Source organism: Suncus etruscus, chromosome 16 (genome assembly GCF_024139225.1).
Source record: "Suncus etruscus isolate mSunEtr1 chromosome 16, mSunEtr1.pri.cur, whole genome shotgun sequence".
Taxonomy (NCBI): Eukaryota; Metazoa; Chordata; class Mammalia; order Eulipotyphla; family Soricidae; genus Suncus; species Suncus etruscus.
In genome coordinates, this window is record NC_064863.1 from 74,314,845 (window position 1) to 74,331,651 (window position 16,807).

At 38.1% G+C, this 16,807-nt stretch overlaps 1 protein-coding gene and 1 non-coding gene across 2 annotated transcripts in view; one reads left to right on the forward strand and one right to left on the reverse strand.

The window, feature by feature from the left end:
- Positions 1-16,807, reverse strand: part of WDFY3 (WD repeat and FYVE domain containing 3) — a 301,877-nt gene that overhangs the window by 194,007 nt on the left and 91,063 nt on the right. Inside the window, exons 5-6 of the mRNA XM_049790238.1 lie at positions 7,664-7,773; positions 1,109-1,270 (exon numbers count right to left, since the gene is read on the reverse strand). Of these exons, the coding sequence (XP_049646195.1) occupies positions 1,109-1,270; positions 7,664-7,773 (272 nt within the window). The remainder of the gene's footprint in view (positions 1-1,108; positions 1,271-7,663; positions 7,774-16,807) is intronic.
- On the forward strand, positions 8,887-9,077 carry LOC126032832 (U2 spliceosomal RNA). Its single transcript, XR_007504009.1, has one exon. It is a non-coding gene; the product is annotated as a U2 spliceosomal RNA (small nuclear RNA).

Genomic DNA, 16,807 nt, shown 5'->3' on the forward strand with positions numbered 1-16,807 from the left:
TAATTCTGTGAAAAGACTATATTTAAAGTATCTATAGTTTGCAAAACTTTGGAAAATATTTTCCCAAGAAAGAATATTAAGAATGATGAGAATACTCCTAGGAATGATAACAAAGGGTTTTTCTGGTTTTGTTTTTGTTTTTGTTTCTGTTCTTGGGCCACACCTGGCAGTGCTCAGGGTTACTTCTGGCTCCTAGGCTCAGGGAAATATTCCTGATGGTGTCAGGGTACCATATGGGATGCTAGGAATTGAACCCAGGTTGGCCACGTGCAAGGCAAATGCCCTACCCACTATGCTATTGTTCTGGAGTGACTCTTTGCTCACAAATAACTCCTGGCAGGCTCAGGGAACCAAATGGAATGTCAGCTACATACATGGCAAACAACCTCTGCTGTGCTATCATTCCAGCTCCACAAAGGTCTATCTTTTTTCCCCACATAGGTCTATTTTTTTTTTTTTTTGGTTTTTGGGCCACACCCAGCAGCGCTAAGGGGTTACTCCTGCCTATCTGCTCAGAAATAGCTCTTGGCAGGCGCAGGGGACCATATGGGACACAGGGATTCGAACCAATCACCTTTGGTCCTGGATCGGCTGCTTGCAAGGCAAACATCGCTGTGCTATCTCTCCGACAAAGGTCTATTTTTATACCTGTGCTAAACCCTACTGATAAACCAGAACAGTGGTCACCATGCAAAGACCGTGCCTTCCAGGCAGCGAACAGAATAGGTGACAATATGTCTTTTATAAGTTAAATAATTATAGACAGGAGGAGTTCTTGTATATTTAAAAAAACAGTAACAACAGAATTTATTGAAACTTTAAGAAATATAGTCTCCCATTATTAATAAATTTTCTTAGCAATATTTAAAAAATATTTCTATATAAAAGCAAACCTTAGTAAGTGAATCTGTACAGAGATAAGCGCTTGTCTCAAATATTCTTCATAAAACAAGTGTAGATTTCAAAAACAAAAGTTCCAAGAGGTAATGCCAACTTATGTGAGACTGACTCAACACTATGGGAAATGGGCAAATTCTTTGTTAATACAGAGGAATTGAGAATGTAAACAGAGGGGTGCAGATAGCCAGACATACAGCACTTTCCATACCTGTACAAAAACTTTCTGGAGCAGTCCTCGTCGTTCTGCTAGAGGTAGCTCATTCTGTGCACCTCCAACTGCCTCAGGCACATGTGGAAGGTCAAAAAACAGATATAAACATTTAACCAGGGTGGAAGGCACGGACATCGTTGTCATGCAGTCCACGGTTTTCTGGAAAACACGCCAATAAGTGAATAGATAGATGAGCGGAGAAACATAACCATAATTTTATAGTTGTTAGTTCATAGTCATTTTTGACACACCCTATGGCACTCAGAGGCAACACCACAGCACCAACCACAAGGTGTTTTGGCTGGGGATGGGAGACCATGTAATGCCAGGGATTTAATCTATGCCTATGGCCAGCACAGCATGAGCTCCAGACCTTTGAGCTTTCCCTACACACAATTTTAAGGCCAGAAGTTTCATCTTAGCTTAAATATTTTAAGCCAGAAAAGGTATACTTTTTTGTAAAATGACTTTTACAAAAGTATTTGTGAATGCCTAAAAGAATGAAAAGATTCTGTGCTAATGATAATTTCCAATTTAGTCAAACCTGATACGCTGAGATATATATTTTTTGTTATTATTAAGGAAGCTTATCTCAAAGAACATGAATTTCCGGGGCTAGAGAAAAACAACCATGAACTTGCTGAATCTCATACTTTTCTACTAAAAAGTGGATATTATATACTACTCGGGGTTATAGGAGACAATAAATGCAAAAACATTGAGAGCATTATAAGTTATACAATAACAGTTCTTTTACTGTCACTTATTTAATTTTACTAGAGTTTTGAAAAACAATTGAGAAATAAAATCATCAATGACAGGAAAAAAACTTATTCTTTTAAAACATTTATAAAAAAAATTAAAAATTTTAATAGTGAACATTTCAACAAGTATGATGCAATAATTACCAAAATTCTGTCATACATTTTGGAGTAAAATGTTACATCACACATAGATCTAGCATGTTGGCATCCCTGCTTGTCTATCAGCTTTTTCATTGTGTATTTGTTGAATGTTAGAGCATGCCTGCAACGTATTGAAGCTGAGCATGCAACAAAGAATACTGTGATCTCCCAGCAGAGGCTATGATTGAATTTCTTTTTAACAATGGTAACTGGTGCAACACAAGCTAACATGAAAAGGGATGATCAAGTGGAATTGAAAAGTGCAGTGAACCAAATTAAGAAATAAACAGGGCTGGAGAGAAAGCACAGCGATAGGTTGTTTGCCTTGCATGAGGCTGACTCGGGAGGAACCCGGTTCAATTCCTAGCGTCCCATATGTTTCCCCAGCCTGCCAGGGGAGGATTTTTGAGTGCAGAGCCAGAGTGACTCCTGATCACTGCTGGAAATGGCCCCAAAACCAAATAATAAATAATTAAAGTTTAAAAAAAAATAAACAGGCAAAATTAGACTATATGATATATTCTGAGAAATCAGGGTTCAAAACTGATGATTCAAAAAAAGTGACAGCAATGACGTTCCTTTAACCAGATGTATCATATAAATAATAAGAATGAAGTTATGCATCTTGATTGAAAAATTGGGGAAGAAAAATCGAGCAATTAAAATATATTGTTTCATCCATTTTTCAAATTAGTCTTCAGAGGCAGATGTTATTGCTACAATTCCAACAACTGAAGAAATTGAGGCGTATCAGAGACCCATCCTTGGGTGAAAGCTGTTGAGAGGTGAAGCTCAGTGACCTATACATATGGTTTCTCCTTCCTGTTTGACTTTTTATTTTGCTGGTAATGGAAGCACAGTGAAGTGTTGAAAACAAAGGAGTTAGAGAACCAGATTTTGAAATTTAATGATCATAAACTAAATGTAAAAAGCTAGAAGATCAGGCAATTAATTATGAAGTGAATAAAAAGGCATTTAAGAGAAATTATAAACAAATAAGTAGTAGTAACAAAGTGATGGAGACAAGTGGGCGCTAAAGAACATTTCTTTTTTTTTTTTGGTTTTTGGGCCACACCCTGTGACGCTCAGGGGTTACTCCTGGCTATGCGCTCAGAAGTTGCTCCTGGCTTCTTGGGAGACCATATGGGACGCCGGGGGATCGAACCGCGGTCCGTCCTAGGCTAGCGCAGGCAAGGCAGGCACCTTACCTCCAGCGCCACCGCCCGGCCCCGCTAAAGAACATTTCCTCATAATATCTTACCCCTTTCTAAACATCTAATATAATTTCTGGCTTCTAATATTAAAAATATCCTACTGGGGTTGGGATGTTAGCTCAAAAGGCTGAGCTCTGACAATGCATGTGGGAGCCCTAGATTCAATTCCTGGCACTACCAAGCTTTTTCAAGCACTTACAAAAGTCAAACTTGAGCACTCAAATGGTAGTAGCTCCCAGCATTGTCAGCTATGATCCAAACCATAATAAAATAAAAATATTCAACAGACAAATGGCTAAAGAAACTGTGGTACATATACACAATGGAATATTATGCAGCTGTCAGGAGAGATGAAGTCATGACATTTTCCTATACATGGATCTACACGGAATCTATTATGCTGAGTGAAGTAAGTCAGAAAGAGAGAGAAAAACACAGAATGGTCTCACTCATCTATGGGTTTTAAGAAAAATGAAAGACATTCTTGCAATAATAACTTTCAGACACAAAAGAGAAAAGAGCTGGAAGTTCCAGCTCACCTCAGGAAGCTCACCACAAAGAGTGATGAGTTTAGTTAGAGAAATAACTACATTTTGAACTGTCCTAATAATGAGAATGTATGAGGACAAATGGAAAGCCAGTCTAGAGTACAGACGGGGGTTGGAGGAGGGAGATTTGGGACATTGGTGATGGGAACATTGCACTGGTGATGGGTGGTGTTCTTTACATGACTGAAACCCAAACACAATCATGTATGTAATCAAGGTGTTTAAATAAAATATATATAAAAAAAGAAACAAAAATGTGCTCAGGATCAACTCCTGATATGGGGTGCAGAGGGAAAAAAAAGTTCTGCTCCTCTTTCTCATCTACAATTTTTGTTTATTTTCTTGGGCCACACCAAGCATTCTCAGGACTTAGTTCTAGCTCTGCACTTCAGAGATCATGCTTTAGAGGTCTTGGGGGAATCATATGAGGTGCTGGAAATTAGACCTCGGTCAGCCATGTGCAAGGCAAGTGCCCTACCTTCTGTACTATCATTCCAGCCCCACAATTTATTATTTCTATCAGCCCTCAGGTACAAATGCCTAACATTCAGTTTAAACTCCTGCTTGTTTCTAAAATGTTCCTTAGGCTGGGGAGAAGTCCAGGGCTTCACTGCTAGCAACAAATGGTTTTCAAAATTCAATCAGATGTGTCTCCTCCACACCCAACAAATTTAAAAAAAATGTATGTCCTCATCTACAAAATTAATTCTCATCTCTTTATTTTCACAGGCTCATATATACTTCTTTTTTGTTTTGTTTTGGGGCCACACCCAGCAGTGCTCGGGGATCACTCCTGGCTCTGTGCTCAGAAATCGCTCCTGGTTTGGGGGACCATATGGGACGCCAGAGATGGAACGGAGGTCACTTCTGGGTCAGCGGTATGCAGGGCAAACGTCCTACCGCCATTGCTCCAGCCCCAAGTCTCATATATACTTCTGAAATGTATTTCATAGTATTATTATTTTCAACTACAAGTTAATAGAACACTAAATTTTTCCTTTAAAATCTCTCTTTTTTCTTTTAGTTATAAATATATCATTTCCCACCAAGTTTCCTTCCCATTAAGCAAAAATGACAAGAGTTCTCATTTTTATCGTTGTCTTAATGTAGAATAAAAGTACAATTTTGTATCTAAAACTGGTTATTGGTGATCTCTTTAATTCTTAACAATCATTTTAGGTCAAGTCCTTATTTTTTCAAATTTTTAAGTCACAGCATGTGATGTTCAAGGTTTACTCTGGGTTCTGTGCTCATAGATCACTTCTGGAGTGCTTGGGAGACCATATGTGGTACTAAGAATCGAACCCTAGTTGGTTGTATACAAGGCAAGAGTCCTTCCTGCTGTACTTTCTTTGTAGCCCTGTCCTGATTAATTTTTTATTATACGTTTAATGTGTTCTACACCTCTGTATATGTTTGTTATTCTTTTAACACTTTTGTTTAAGCATTAGATATTGTTAACTTTCTGTAATCTCTAATCTCACAAATGATAAAGAGAAATATGACATCTCTGGCAATTATCAGTAAACTTAAAATATTTCAATCTGAAAACTTCATTTATAAGCTAACCTAAATTAATCTAAAAGTATAGAGAGTTGTCAATGCATTTAAAACTCAAATAAAAAAGCTGAAATAGGTTTTGATATAATGTTGGTTCATTATAGTTTAGAACTCTATTACTTAGACACTTTTACTAATACTTAAACTAAAACTCAGAAGGTCACAAGTAAATTATAAAATACTGATCAGATTACTTTTCTCCTTTATAAAACAAAAGTGAGATAAAGAGAGATAGATATGGGGAAAGAGAGCTTAAAGTGCTTGCTTTGTATTCCACTGAGCCCCTTATAAATCTCTAGCTTTATCACCCCAACATTATCAGAGATAGGTATAGTTCCTGAGTGCTGGCAGGTACAACACAGTTCTCTCATCCTAACCCCCAAAATAACACCCCAAGAAAAAAATAAAGCAAAATACTATCTGCTTTGGCTGGCGACCTAATTTCAGGATGTTCTTAATAAGATTCCATTATTAAATGATGACGTGTTTCAAAGCCCTGCTGTAATTCAGAGAACAAGTATCTTTAAGATTAGTATGAATTTTCACAGGTTATTCTATTTTATAAAACTGAATAAAGTTTTATTATTCACCCAGTATCACATGTCAAAAATCAGGGATCTAAAAGATGAGAGACAGTGGGTAGGAAGCTTGCCTTGCACATGGCTGACCCATGTTCAATTCCTGACATACTATATGCTTCCAAGACAGTAAGAAGTTAATTCCTATGTGCAAAGCCAGGACCTCTGAAAATTGCCAGGTGTGGACCCCAAACAAAATCAATCATGTATCTAAGTATGTCATAAGTGAGATCATATGAATCTCATGACAGATACTTACAGCTATTTAGTAGGGAAAAATATCTAGACTAAATCAAGTGAGGAAAAGAACACGCAAAATGCCTTTTTTCATTGAAAATTAGAAAAATGTGGGCCCGGAGAGATAGCACAGCGGAGTTTGCCTTGCAAGCAGCTGATCCAGGACCAAAGGTAGTTGGTTCGAATTCCGGTGTCCCATATGGTCCCCTGTGCCTGCCAGGAGCTATTTCTGAGCAGACAGCTAGGAGTTAACCCCTGAGCAACGCCGGGTGTACCCAAAAACCAAAATAAAAAAATTAGAAAAATGTAAAAGTATTCCTCACGTATCTATTCCATATTAGTTGAGTCACTTTAGATATACTTTATTTAAACACCATGATTACAAACATGTTTGTAGTTGGGTTTCAGTTATAAAAATGAATAACCCTCCCTTTCACCAGTGCAACATTCCCACCACCAAGTTCTCCAGCTCCCTCCTCCTCCACCCCATCTGTCTATATTCAAGACAGACACTCTATTTCTCTCACTCACTACCATTGGCATGATAATCGTCAGTGTAGTCATTTCTTTTTAATTTTTTGAAAGGTATAAAAACTATAGGTCTATAATAACATGTATCCTTTATTTTATTTAAACAACTTTATTACATACATGATTGTTTCAGTCACATAAAGAACACCACCCATCACCAGTGCAAAATTCCCATCACCAATGTAACTCACCACTCTTTGTGGTAAGCTTCATACCATGGACCGGTCCTTCCAGTCCAGATGAGAGCTTCTTAACTTTCTACTAATGACCCCCTACCCCTGCTCTGAGAAACTCTGTCACATACATAAAACAAATATATATATATGTACATATATATATATATATATATATATAAAAGAGATTTACAAGTCAAAAATTTACTGAAAATAAATCATAAGGACATCTATTTCAGAAAAGAATCCCACATTTAGCCATACAATTCCACATCATCATGATGACCAATGTTTAGGCCATGCCTGAGACTATTCTTCTAAGTCAGACTTTCCCTAATTGGGTTGAAGCCGAGGTCATAGTTCTGGGTGACTTATCTATAGCTATCAATGCTCATCTCTTTATCCAAATTGTTGTACAACTGGCATCATACTCTCTGGCTAGGGTGATGACTCAGTGGTCTGGAGTATTTTCTTTGAATGTGGGTTCAGTTAGTTTAATTCTCTGAGTGTCGAGCCAGGAGTATCCACTAAATACTGCCCAAACTAAAAAAAAAAAAACAAAAACAAAAAAAACCCACCACAAAAAAACAAAAAGAAATAAACAAATATTATCATTTTGTGTATTAATTATGATGAGACAAAGGAGAAAAGCATTGTTCTAAGTCATGATGGTCATAAGAATTTGTAAAAAGAATAATTTAATTATCACAAAATTTTATTTGGATATGATAATGATTAATCAAATTTAGCAATGTCCCACAAGACTAAAGTGACTGAGTTATCAAACATAAAAACAAAGAACTTACCTGGCCAGAGGATGCTAACAAATTAATTGTTGTCAGAAGCATCCAGCCTCTGCTGGCTTCTTCACTCTGATTGATTTCCAAAAACTGAACTATAGCCCGGCTTGCAGCCTCTATAAAAGAAAGAAAAACCATTAGGTAGTGAGAAAATTACATTTAATTTTTCATTTTTCAACATTAGTATGAGTCCTAGTAAAGCATATTAAATAGAGCAATATTTTATTGGCAAACTTTGGACATTATAGATTCCCTTTGTACTACTCTAGAAATATTAGGACCAATCAATGTACTTGCTATGGCTAAAAACATGAGCCTAATATGTGCAGATCAAGACAAAGAATTCTTTTTTGTTTGTTTGTTTTGTTTTGGGGGCCACACCTGTTTGACGTTCAGGGGTTACTCCTGGCTATGCCCTCAAAAATTGCCCTGGCTTGGGAGGATCATATGGGACGCTGGAAAATCAAACCTTGGTCCGTCCTAGGCTAGCACTTGCAAGGCAGATGCCTTACCTCTGGTACCACCTCTCCGGCCCCAAGACAAAGAATTCTAACAACACTGGAATAACTGCAGCAGCATAGAAGAGGTTATGCTATAAATTAAAAGTAGCAACAGCAAATATCATCTGCAGTAACAGCAAATTGACACCTATTCATGAAGGAAATAAATTTAGAGCTACATTTGACTCTGTACAGGAGTGAACAAGTGAAGTTTATTTGATAAAGTAGATGATTACAAACATTATTTTAAGACTACTGGTTTAGTCATGATGTATTAGACATGCTAGAAAGAAGAGTCATTTGTGTGAGAGAAGATTAGGAGGTTGGTTCAATAATATGAATACAAGGAAACTTGGGAAGCTGATTGCATAAACAGAGAAATAGTGGAAATCATTCACAGAACTGAATGAAGCAAGGAGGAACCTTTGAAAGTAAACGTAGTTATTATGTTTGGTGACACTGTTGGACATGTTTCATCCTTTCAGTGTGGGAGGAAGGGATTTGGACCACACACAGAAGCACTAAGGGATTACCCCTGTCAGACACTGGGTAGACCATATGGGGTGCTTGGGATTGAATCTGGATCATGTTATTTTCCTAGTACAAGAATGATAATCCAATCCGTGAAGTGCAAGGTAAGCAATCTACCCACTGTATTATCTTTCCAGTCCCTATTTCATCTTTCTATATTTCTACCTAAAGGAAGATCATAATAGAAAAAGCAATTATATCGCTTCTCGGCCTTTTGGCTAAGATCAAGTGTAGTATCTATTCTTATCAGTTTAATATCTGATACGTCCTCTATCCGAGGACAATATATTAAATGGATTTTTGCAGCTGGGAGTCGGAAGAGGAGCTTGCTCCATCTGCTCCGCGCATCGACCCGGTATTGCAGTACCTCCGGGAACGGTGCACCCCTCCTCGGGGAAATAAACTTGTTCAAGGGGCCGGGCGGTGGCGCTAGAAGTTAAGGTGCCTGCCTTGCCTGCGCTAGCCTTGGATGGACCGCGGTTCGATCCCCTGGTGTCCCATATGGTCCCCCAAGCCAGGAGCGACTTCTGAGAGCATAGCCAGGAGTAACCCCTGAGCGTTACCGGGTGTGGCCCAAAAACCAAAAAAAAAAAAAGGCAATTATTTAACTAACAAGCCTCCTCTAACAAGAACTATTTTAAGTACTAGTAGATAAAGCTCATTTAATCTTTATTAGAAGCACTAAGTTTTCTAATATAATACCCTGTTATACTGAAAATGTAAAATAGAATAAGTACTTTGTCTAGTCATATAGCCATTCAGTGACAGAACATAATATTTAAATCTAACTGTTTAGCATATAAAGAATACATGTTAAAGAAATGAACAGAAATCTTTTTTTTATTTCTGGCATTCAAGTATTGAAACTACTGTTTCCTATTTTCACTGCTTCAATGCCTTGTTCCTCTCTCAAAAACAAAAAGGAGCACACTCTGGTTGCTTTTTCTTTACTGCTCATCCCCAGTATTGGCACTATGTGGATCCTCAGTATCTGTTAACTGAGTGAAGAAATGAATAAACTGATTGAAATCAAAGGCAAGTACATTGAGCTTAATCTCTTATGAACAGGAAAAGATTTGGATTTACTAGGCATTTTTTTTTACAAGTGATTTCTGAAAATATTCCTGAAATTTTAAAAAAGGAGATTCAAACACAGATAGAAATGTGTAAGACAGATTAAACTGGTATGATTTCACGAGGGAGAGGAGAAAACAACAAAAAATTCAATAATGAAGCCTCTTTTCATCCTGATCATGAAGGGTTGAATCAGCGGGAGAGCACTTGCCCTGTATGCGTAAGACCCTGACTTCAGCTCCTGGTAGCACACAACAAAAGACAAGCAAAAAAAAAAAAAAAAAAACCCACAAACTGTCTTTCAGTTTCATAACTCTACTAAAAAAGGTACTCAAAGGATTTAGATCAATTTAGTTAATCAATATACTGAAATTCTACTTCTTATCTATAAATCTGTTTCTCACAAGGGAAAATTTTTGAAGAACAAATATTACTTTAAGAGCAAAGAAGAATCAAGAAATGTGGCACGGCCTACATGTGCAATGAGAGTGAAAGACTGAGAGACAGAGAGAGATAGAGAATAAGGTGAGAGGGAGAGAGAGATATAGAGGTAGAGAGAGAAAGAGAGAGAAGAGGAAAAAAGGGAAGAAAAGAGGAAAACCTGACTGACATTTTTCTGTTACAGGAATTAGAATCCAATAGATAAGACATATGATGGATGAATGTGAATTCCAGTCATACTATTTAACATTATTATTATTATTATTATTATTATTATTTTACTTTTATTATGTTTTAGATTTTTCTGAGGTCACAATTGAGCAGGTGTTACTTGAGGGACCTGACTTGGTTACTCCTGAAAATGTTCAGTGAACCCCAAGATTCCAGAGTTTGAACACAGGGTTTGTACATGCAAAGCATGTGCTTTGGCCCTTTAAAGCAATTTCCAAGACTAGCTTTCAAGTACTGGACAGCTATGTATTTTCACTGCTATTTGTAAGTTATCAATTCTAAGCGATATATACTAATGTGATTTTGGAAACAAAAGCACTAAAACATGGTCTTGGTCTGAAACACTTCAATTTATCGGATCAATAGAACTATTTGATTAATGGTGGGTACTTGTAATGGTGATCAATACAAGTGTGGTTCCTTTAGTTTGGATGACTGTATACTACGGTATTATACTACGGTAAGCAAATATAATGGACAAAAAATATTTGATTTGTTATTAAATATTACATAATGTAATACTGAATTGCTGAGCTGGTCATACAATACATGCAGAAAATAACTTTATTAAGGATTAGCACATAATTATTTGACATTTTAGCAATATAAAAATATTCTTTCTGAGAAGGCACATCACCAAAATAAAATTCATGTCTTTGGCTTTGAATTACATGGTCGAACAGCTAAAAAGATCTGGATAACCAACAATGATTATATGATAGTGGTGAGATCCAAAACTGTCACTGAGGGTCAGGAGGCTATCTTCATGCCTAACATGCATGAGGCTGCAAGTTCCAAGCCCAGAGCCTGGGCAGATCCTGTTCTTCGTAGCACTGCCAGATGGTGGTCACCAACACTTCTAGAAATCGTCACCCCAACTCTCCCCAAAAGCTCCTCTCATTGACAAAAATAACTAAAAAACAACCTTTACAGAATTACTTTATAGTCAGTACTACTTTAGTGTATGATGTTCAGTTATGTTGCTATTCAAAACATCATACTGGAATCCCACATTTTTTAATTTAAATTATCAAGGCTTTCTTTTATTTTGCTTAGGATGAGGAGTCACACCTGGAAGTGCTCAGGGCTTACTCCTGGCTCTGCACTCAGGGATCACTCTTGGCAGTTGCTTATGGGACTATATGTGGTGGCAGGGATCAAGCTGGCCAACCTGGTTCATTCCTTGGCACCACAAATGTATGGTCCCTGCAATCCCTGCCAACTCAATTCCACAAGTGAAACTCAGCAAACTGCCAACCCACCAAACTGTTCCGGTCCAATAGCTACTGGACTGGGCAGCCATATACATGGCCAAGCAACACTCCAAATTTCATAGGATTGTCAGCCCTGTAGGATGACAGCAAATCTGAAGATCACCAAGCTCAATGAGCCAACACAATAACACAAAGGCACAACCAACACCAAACAGCACAGTAGTTGTTCAAATAATGACCTTATTTATACCATTGTGATATGGTAATTATCACTACACATTTACTTCTATTGACTTAAATTTTGATAATTTCATTTGCCTTTGTGTTGCAACAAATAATATGAAGTAAATTTGTGCCTGCAAGGTGGCAGGCTGGAGTGATGAGAAAGTGGCTGAAAGTAGGACACTGGGAGACAGAAGGTCAACAGATAGTGGAATTGGCACTGGACATTTAAGGCCTGAAACAACTTTATTACAAAGAACTTGGTACATCATGGTGTTATAATGAAATGCTTTTAAATAGAACGAGGGTGGAGGGAGGATAAATTTGGTGATGGGAATTCCCATGATTCAATGTTAATATGTACCTAAAATATTACTGTGAAAGGTATGTAAGCCAACATGGTCAAAATAAAAATTATATTTTAAAAAAGGAACTTTTATACTAAAATGTTATCCTGAATTAAAAGCTCCATAAATCCTGAAACTTTAAAAATGACTCATGGCTAGGAAGATGTAAATACAACAGTTAGAATATATGCTTAGTATGGAGGAGGCCCTCTATTGATCTTTGGCATCATTTGGTTTACCAAGCACTGCAGGTTAGAAACACTGATTATGGTCAGATATAAGTCCCCCACCAATACACATACACACAGAAATAAATAATGCATTTGGTTCTGTTTACAAATTTAAATGATTATTTAGCTTAAGATTGTTGAGTTAATGAAAAAAAAACACATTGAGAGTTGCCATCACTTGATTCAAGTTTCAGCTTTCATACTGCCCTTCACTAGTCTTAAAATATACAAAAATTGGGGCCAGAGAGATAGCATGGAGGTAGGGCCTTTGCCTTGTATGCAGAAGGACTACCGTTAGAATCTTGGCATCCCATATGGTCCCCCGAGCCTGCTGGGGGAGGTTTCTGAGCATAGAGCCAAGAGCGCTGCTGGGTGTGACTCAAAACAAACATACAAACAAAATATACAAAAATTGTACTAGAGCTCATTATTTTCTTAAATAAAAATAATATGCACACATTTTAAAAGAAATATAAACATCCAGTGTGCAATAAAACAATGTTGAAATTCATCTTTGACCATCTCCTAAATAGGTCTAGTTTCTCACTTCTCCTAATTTCCCATGATACACTTTTTACACCTTTCACTGGGCTTATTTCAAGTATTACAAATAGCATCTCACTTTAAAGTCCATGCATCATTTCATATAATGTACTGTTCCTGTAGAAGGAATTTTAGCCTCTCATCTAAAAATAAAAATCATTGTTCCATATATTCTGCAACAGGTTACAACTAAGAACAGAAGATTGAACACAACCATTCATCTCTGTCTCCTCTTGGAAACCCCACAATTACAGACTGATTATATACTCCCAAATTCACATTGAAGCTCCTACTCCTACTGCAGGCTAATGGGGCCCTTGAGGAAGTAATCAGGCTCAGAAAAAGTTCTGAGGGTGGGTCTCTTATGACAGAGTTAATGACCTCAAAGAAGAAATGACAGGTGTGGAAAGATAGTACAGTAGGCGCTTCCTTAACCATAGCCAACTTAAGTTTGATTCCTGGCACCACATCTGGTACTCTGATCCCTGAGCACAAAACTAGAAGAAAGCTCTGAGTACTGCTGAGTGTGGCTAAAAGGTCAAAAAAACAAACAAAACAAAATAAAACAGGAGACACCGGAGAGCTCTTTCACTATTCCAGGTGAGGCTATAACTAGGTGAGAAAGTGGCCTGGCATATCCTGCAATTCTCTCTCAGTTCCCCTACTTCCTAAATAAAACTATTTATTTTACATCTCCTGAAATTCCTTTTTGAGACAGAAAAAAAAAAAAAAGCTGGAAGATGCAGGTGGGAGTTAGGAACTAACTTCCTCTTCCTGCAAAAAACACACACTGGCCTCAGAATAAAGAGATGTAGTTCTTCAAAAATGAAGCTGGAGGGAACATGAAAGGTTCAAGGTGCTGCAAATCAAGTGGTCTCAGGCATAGCCTGGTGGCTGTAGGCCTCAAATGGAGGCCTGAGCCTAACCAGAGTACAAGCTAACTTTCATCACTTCTGATTCCCTGAGCACCCAGCCCAAGATAACACATTCACTGATTTTTAAGTGTACAATCAAGTATTTAATAATTTCTAGAAAATGTATAGCTATGAAAACCATAAGAATACTAATTTTACACTCAAAGAAACTCCATATTCATTATCACCTTTGCCTCAGACAATCAAAATCTCTTTTGTGTCTACATTTGCCTTCTCACTAAAACAATCACAGTGGAATGACAGAATATGTGATCTTGGGATTCTAGTTTCTTTTACCTGTTATCTGGCTCAGATTTTTACTATAACCTCAGAAGACTCCAGAAACTCCCAGTTAAGCAACTACTGAATTCTAAATGCACAAGGATCATGGCAGAATGAATGCTTATCTTTATTTAAAAATAGGCGCAAAATAGAATTCTTTAGTGGGGAGAGGTCAAACATAATACCTGATCTAATTGCAGTCTAACCTCTCCCTGTCAATCTATATTGCAATCATAATTTTCCTGAGGATAGGTATGTTCACCTGGAATAATCTTTTCTTTTGGTTAACCTTGTGTGACCTTCTTTCTGTCTATATAAGCCCTCCATTTGGTATTACTCTTTGTAGGTCCTTTCTACTTGTTAAATAGATATTAACTGATTAATGAATCTATAAAACTGAACAGAAGAGAGAGAAGAGAGGGTGGGAGGAGGGGAAAGGACTGAGAAAAAAAAAAGAGAACACAAGGTCTCACCAGAAATAAATCAGGCTATGGCACCTGATCTTAAATTTTCAACCCCTAGAACTTTAGTAACATAAAATTCTGATTGTTTAAGTTACTAGTCTATGGTGATTTGTTCTGGCAGTAACAGTAGACTAATATAACCACTAAAATTGCTAGAAAAATGTTGTTGTTATTTTGGGGGGTGAGGTGGAGGACAGGATATCCCAAGTGCCTAGGTGTTTGTACAGTGCCTAGAATTAAATCCAGAGCTTTTTTGCATGGGCCATGATTTGAGTCAAAAAGACATCCTGCAAAAGGATGTTTTTTTCTAAAGCATAAATCTTATGGTCAAAAAGAACAGAAAAGATATAGACAACATAATTCTGGTTATTGGTAACTGACTTAGCAAAGCACAGAATGTCATTTAAACCTGGCACAGGTTAAGTGGAAAGTTGCCCAATGAGAAAAGAACATGAAGAGAAAGAATAGGGCAACAGAAGCTTGTGATCTGCACACAGTACCTCTGGGCCCGTATTAGTTGGGAGGGGGGAGGAGGGGGACACTAGAATAAGAATTTATTCACCAGAATGAGAAAGTATTTGGATGGCAGCCAAGGGGGAATAAGTACATCACAGCACACGAAGCTATGGATTTATGACTATAAAATAGAAACTGAGAATCCTCATACCTTACTTGCACTTCATTTCTAAAATGCTCCGTCAAACTTACGTCTTACGACTAGAGGCTGGTAGTCTGTTTTTCATTTGTCTGTTTTTGTTTTGGGGGTCACACTTGACAATATTCAGGGCCTACTTTTGGTTCTGTACACTCGAATTGTTCCTGTTGGTGCTAGGCATAACCATGTGGACCAGGGATTGAATCCAGGTCTCCTAAATGCAGGACTTACACTTCATCCCATTGAGCTCACTGGGCTGGAGATTGGTATATCTTTTCTGGGAACACTACACAGATAAAGATAAAGATCTTCAACAGTGCAGAGATTAAGAATAGAGCTAAGGTTTTTGCTTTGAAAGCAACTACTTCAACCTCAACCTTGATTCAATCCTAGGTACCATATATGTTCCCTGAACACTAACAGGGGTCATTTCTGAACACAGTCCTTGAACACCCCTTGATGTGGGCCCCAAACAAAGAATACCAACAGCTTTTTTGTTCTGGAGGCTAGCTCTGGCCAGCCGGCATGGGCTGTGGGGAGACCCCGGGCCAAAGCCCTCTCCCTAGCTTGGGGGTGCTGGGAGGCCAGGAAGGCTCCCAGCCATCTCCTCCCATCCTCCCGGACTCCAGGGGCATGCCTGGGTGGTGGCCCAGGCAGCCAGAAAGGAGGATGCTGGGGAGAATCTAAAGAGGGTTGGGTTGGGCAATCATCAGCAACTTTCTTTCTCACTGGTCTCCATTTTCAAAATGATATCAATCAACAGTATTTTCTATGATTAATGTATGTTTTGAAGATGCAAAATGCCCATATTAATATTCTGCCCTTGCTTACTGCCGTACAGGTTCATGTGTAGTCCTTCACTCCCTCACCCCCAACCACCATTACCCCACAATTAACCCTTTTTACCTTTAGTTCTTGGCTCCTCAAGAAGCAGATAATTATTCCCACACAAAACCAGCTGCCAAACCATACCCTAAGTGATATGACAGACTCTCAGCCTAAGAAGATCCCTATACTTTGCTGCTATTGATCTACTCTCAGAGGCCTCTTTTTCTCCTCCTTCCTTCATTGTGGGCCATTGCTTGCTAAGAGACTCGGTTTCTGAGAAGTCACGGCTCTAGGATTTTTCCTGATATGGGTCCATCGCCAGCCGGTTATCAGACTGCACAAGCCAAACCACAGACCGAAGTGATGCACTGGATTTAACACACCCCCAACTATTTCAGAGACATAAAAGGGACACATATATATCTTTTGAATATCTTGTATGTATTCCCTTAACAGCTATAACCCTTACTGAATATTCTCTTATACAGTGACGATTTTCCCCACTGTTTTGCTTGTTCTTCTCTTTATGATCTGTTCAATAAGGAATTCTGGTAGAAGAGTCCCTAGAACTAAAGCTTATGCTAGAACCAAGTTACGGGGATTGTTGGACTTGTTCTAGCGGTCCAATATGCACCAATAATGCCATGAGGCATTGTTCCGCTTTTGCATAGGCA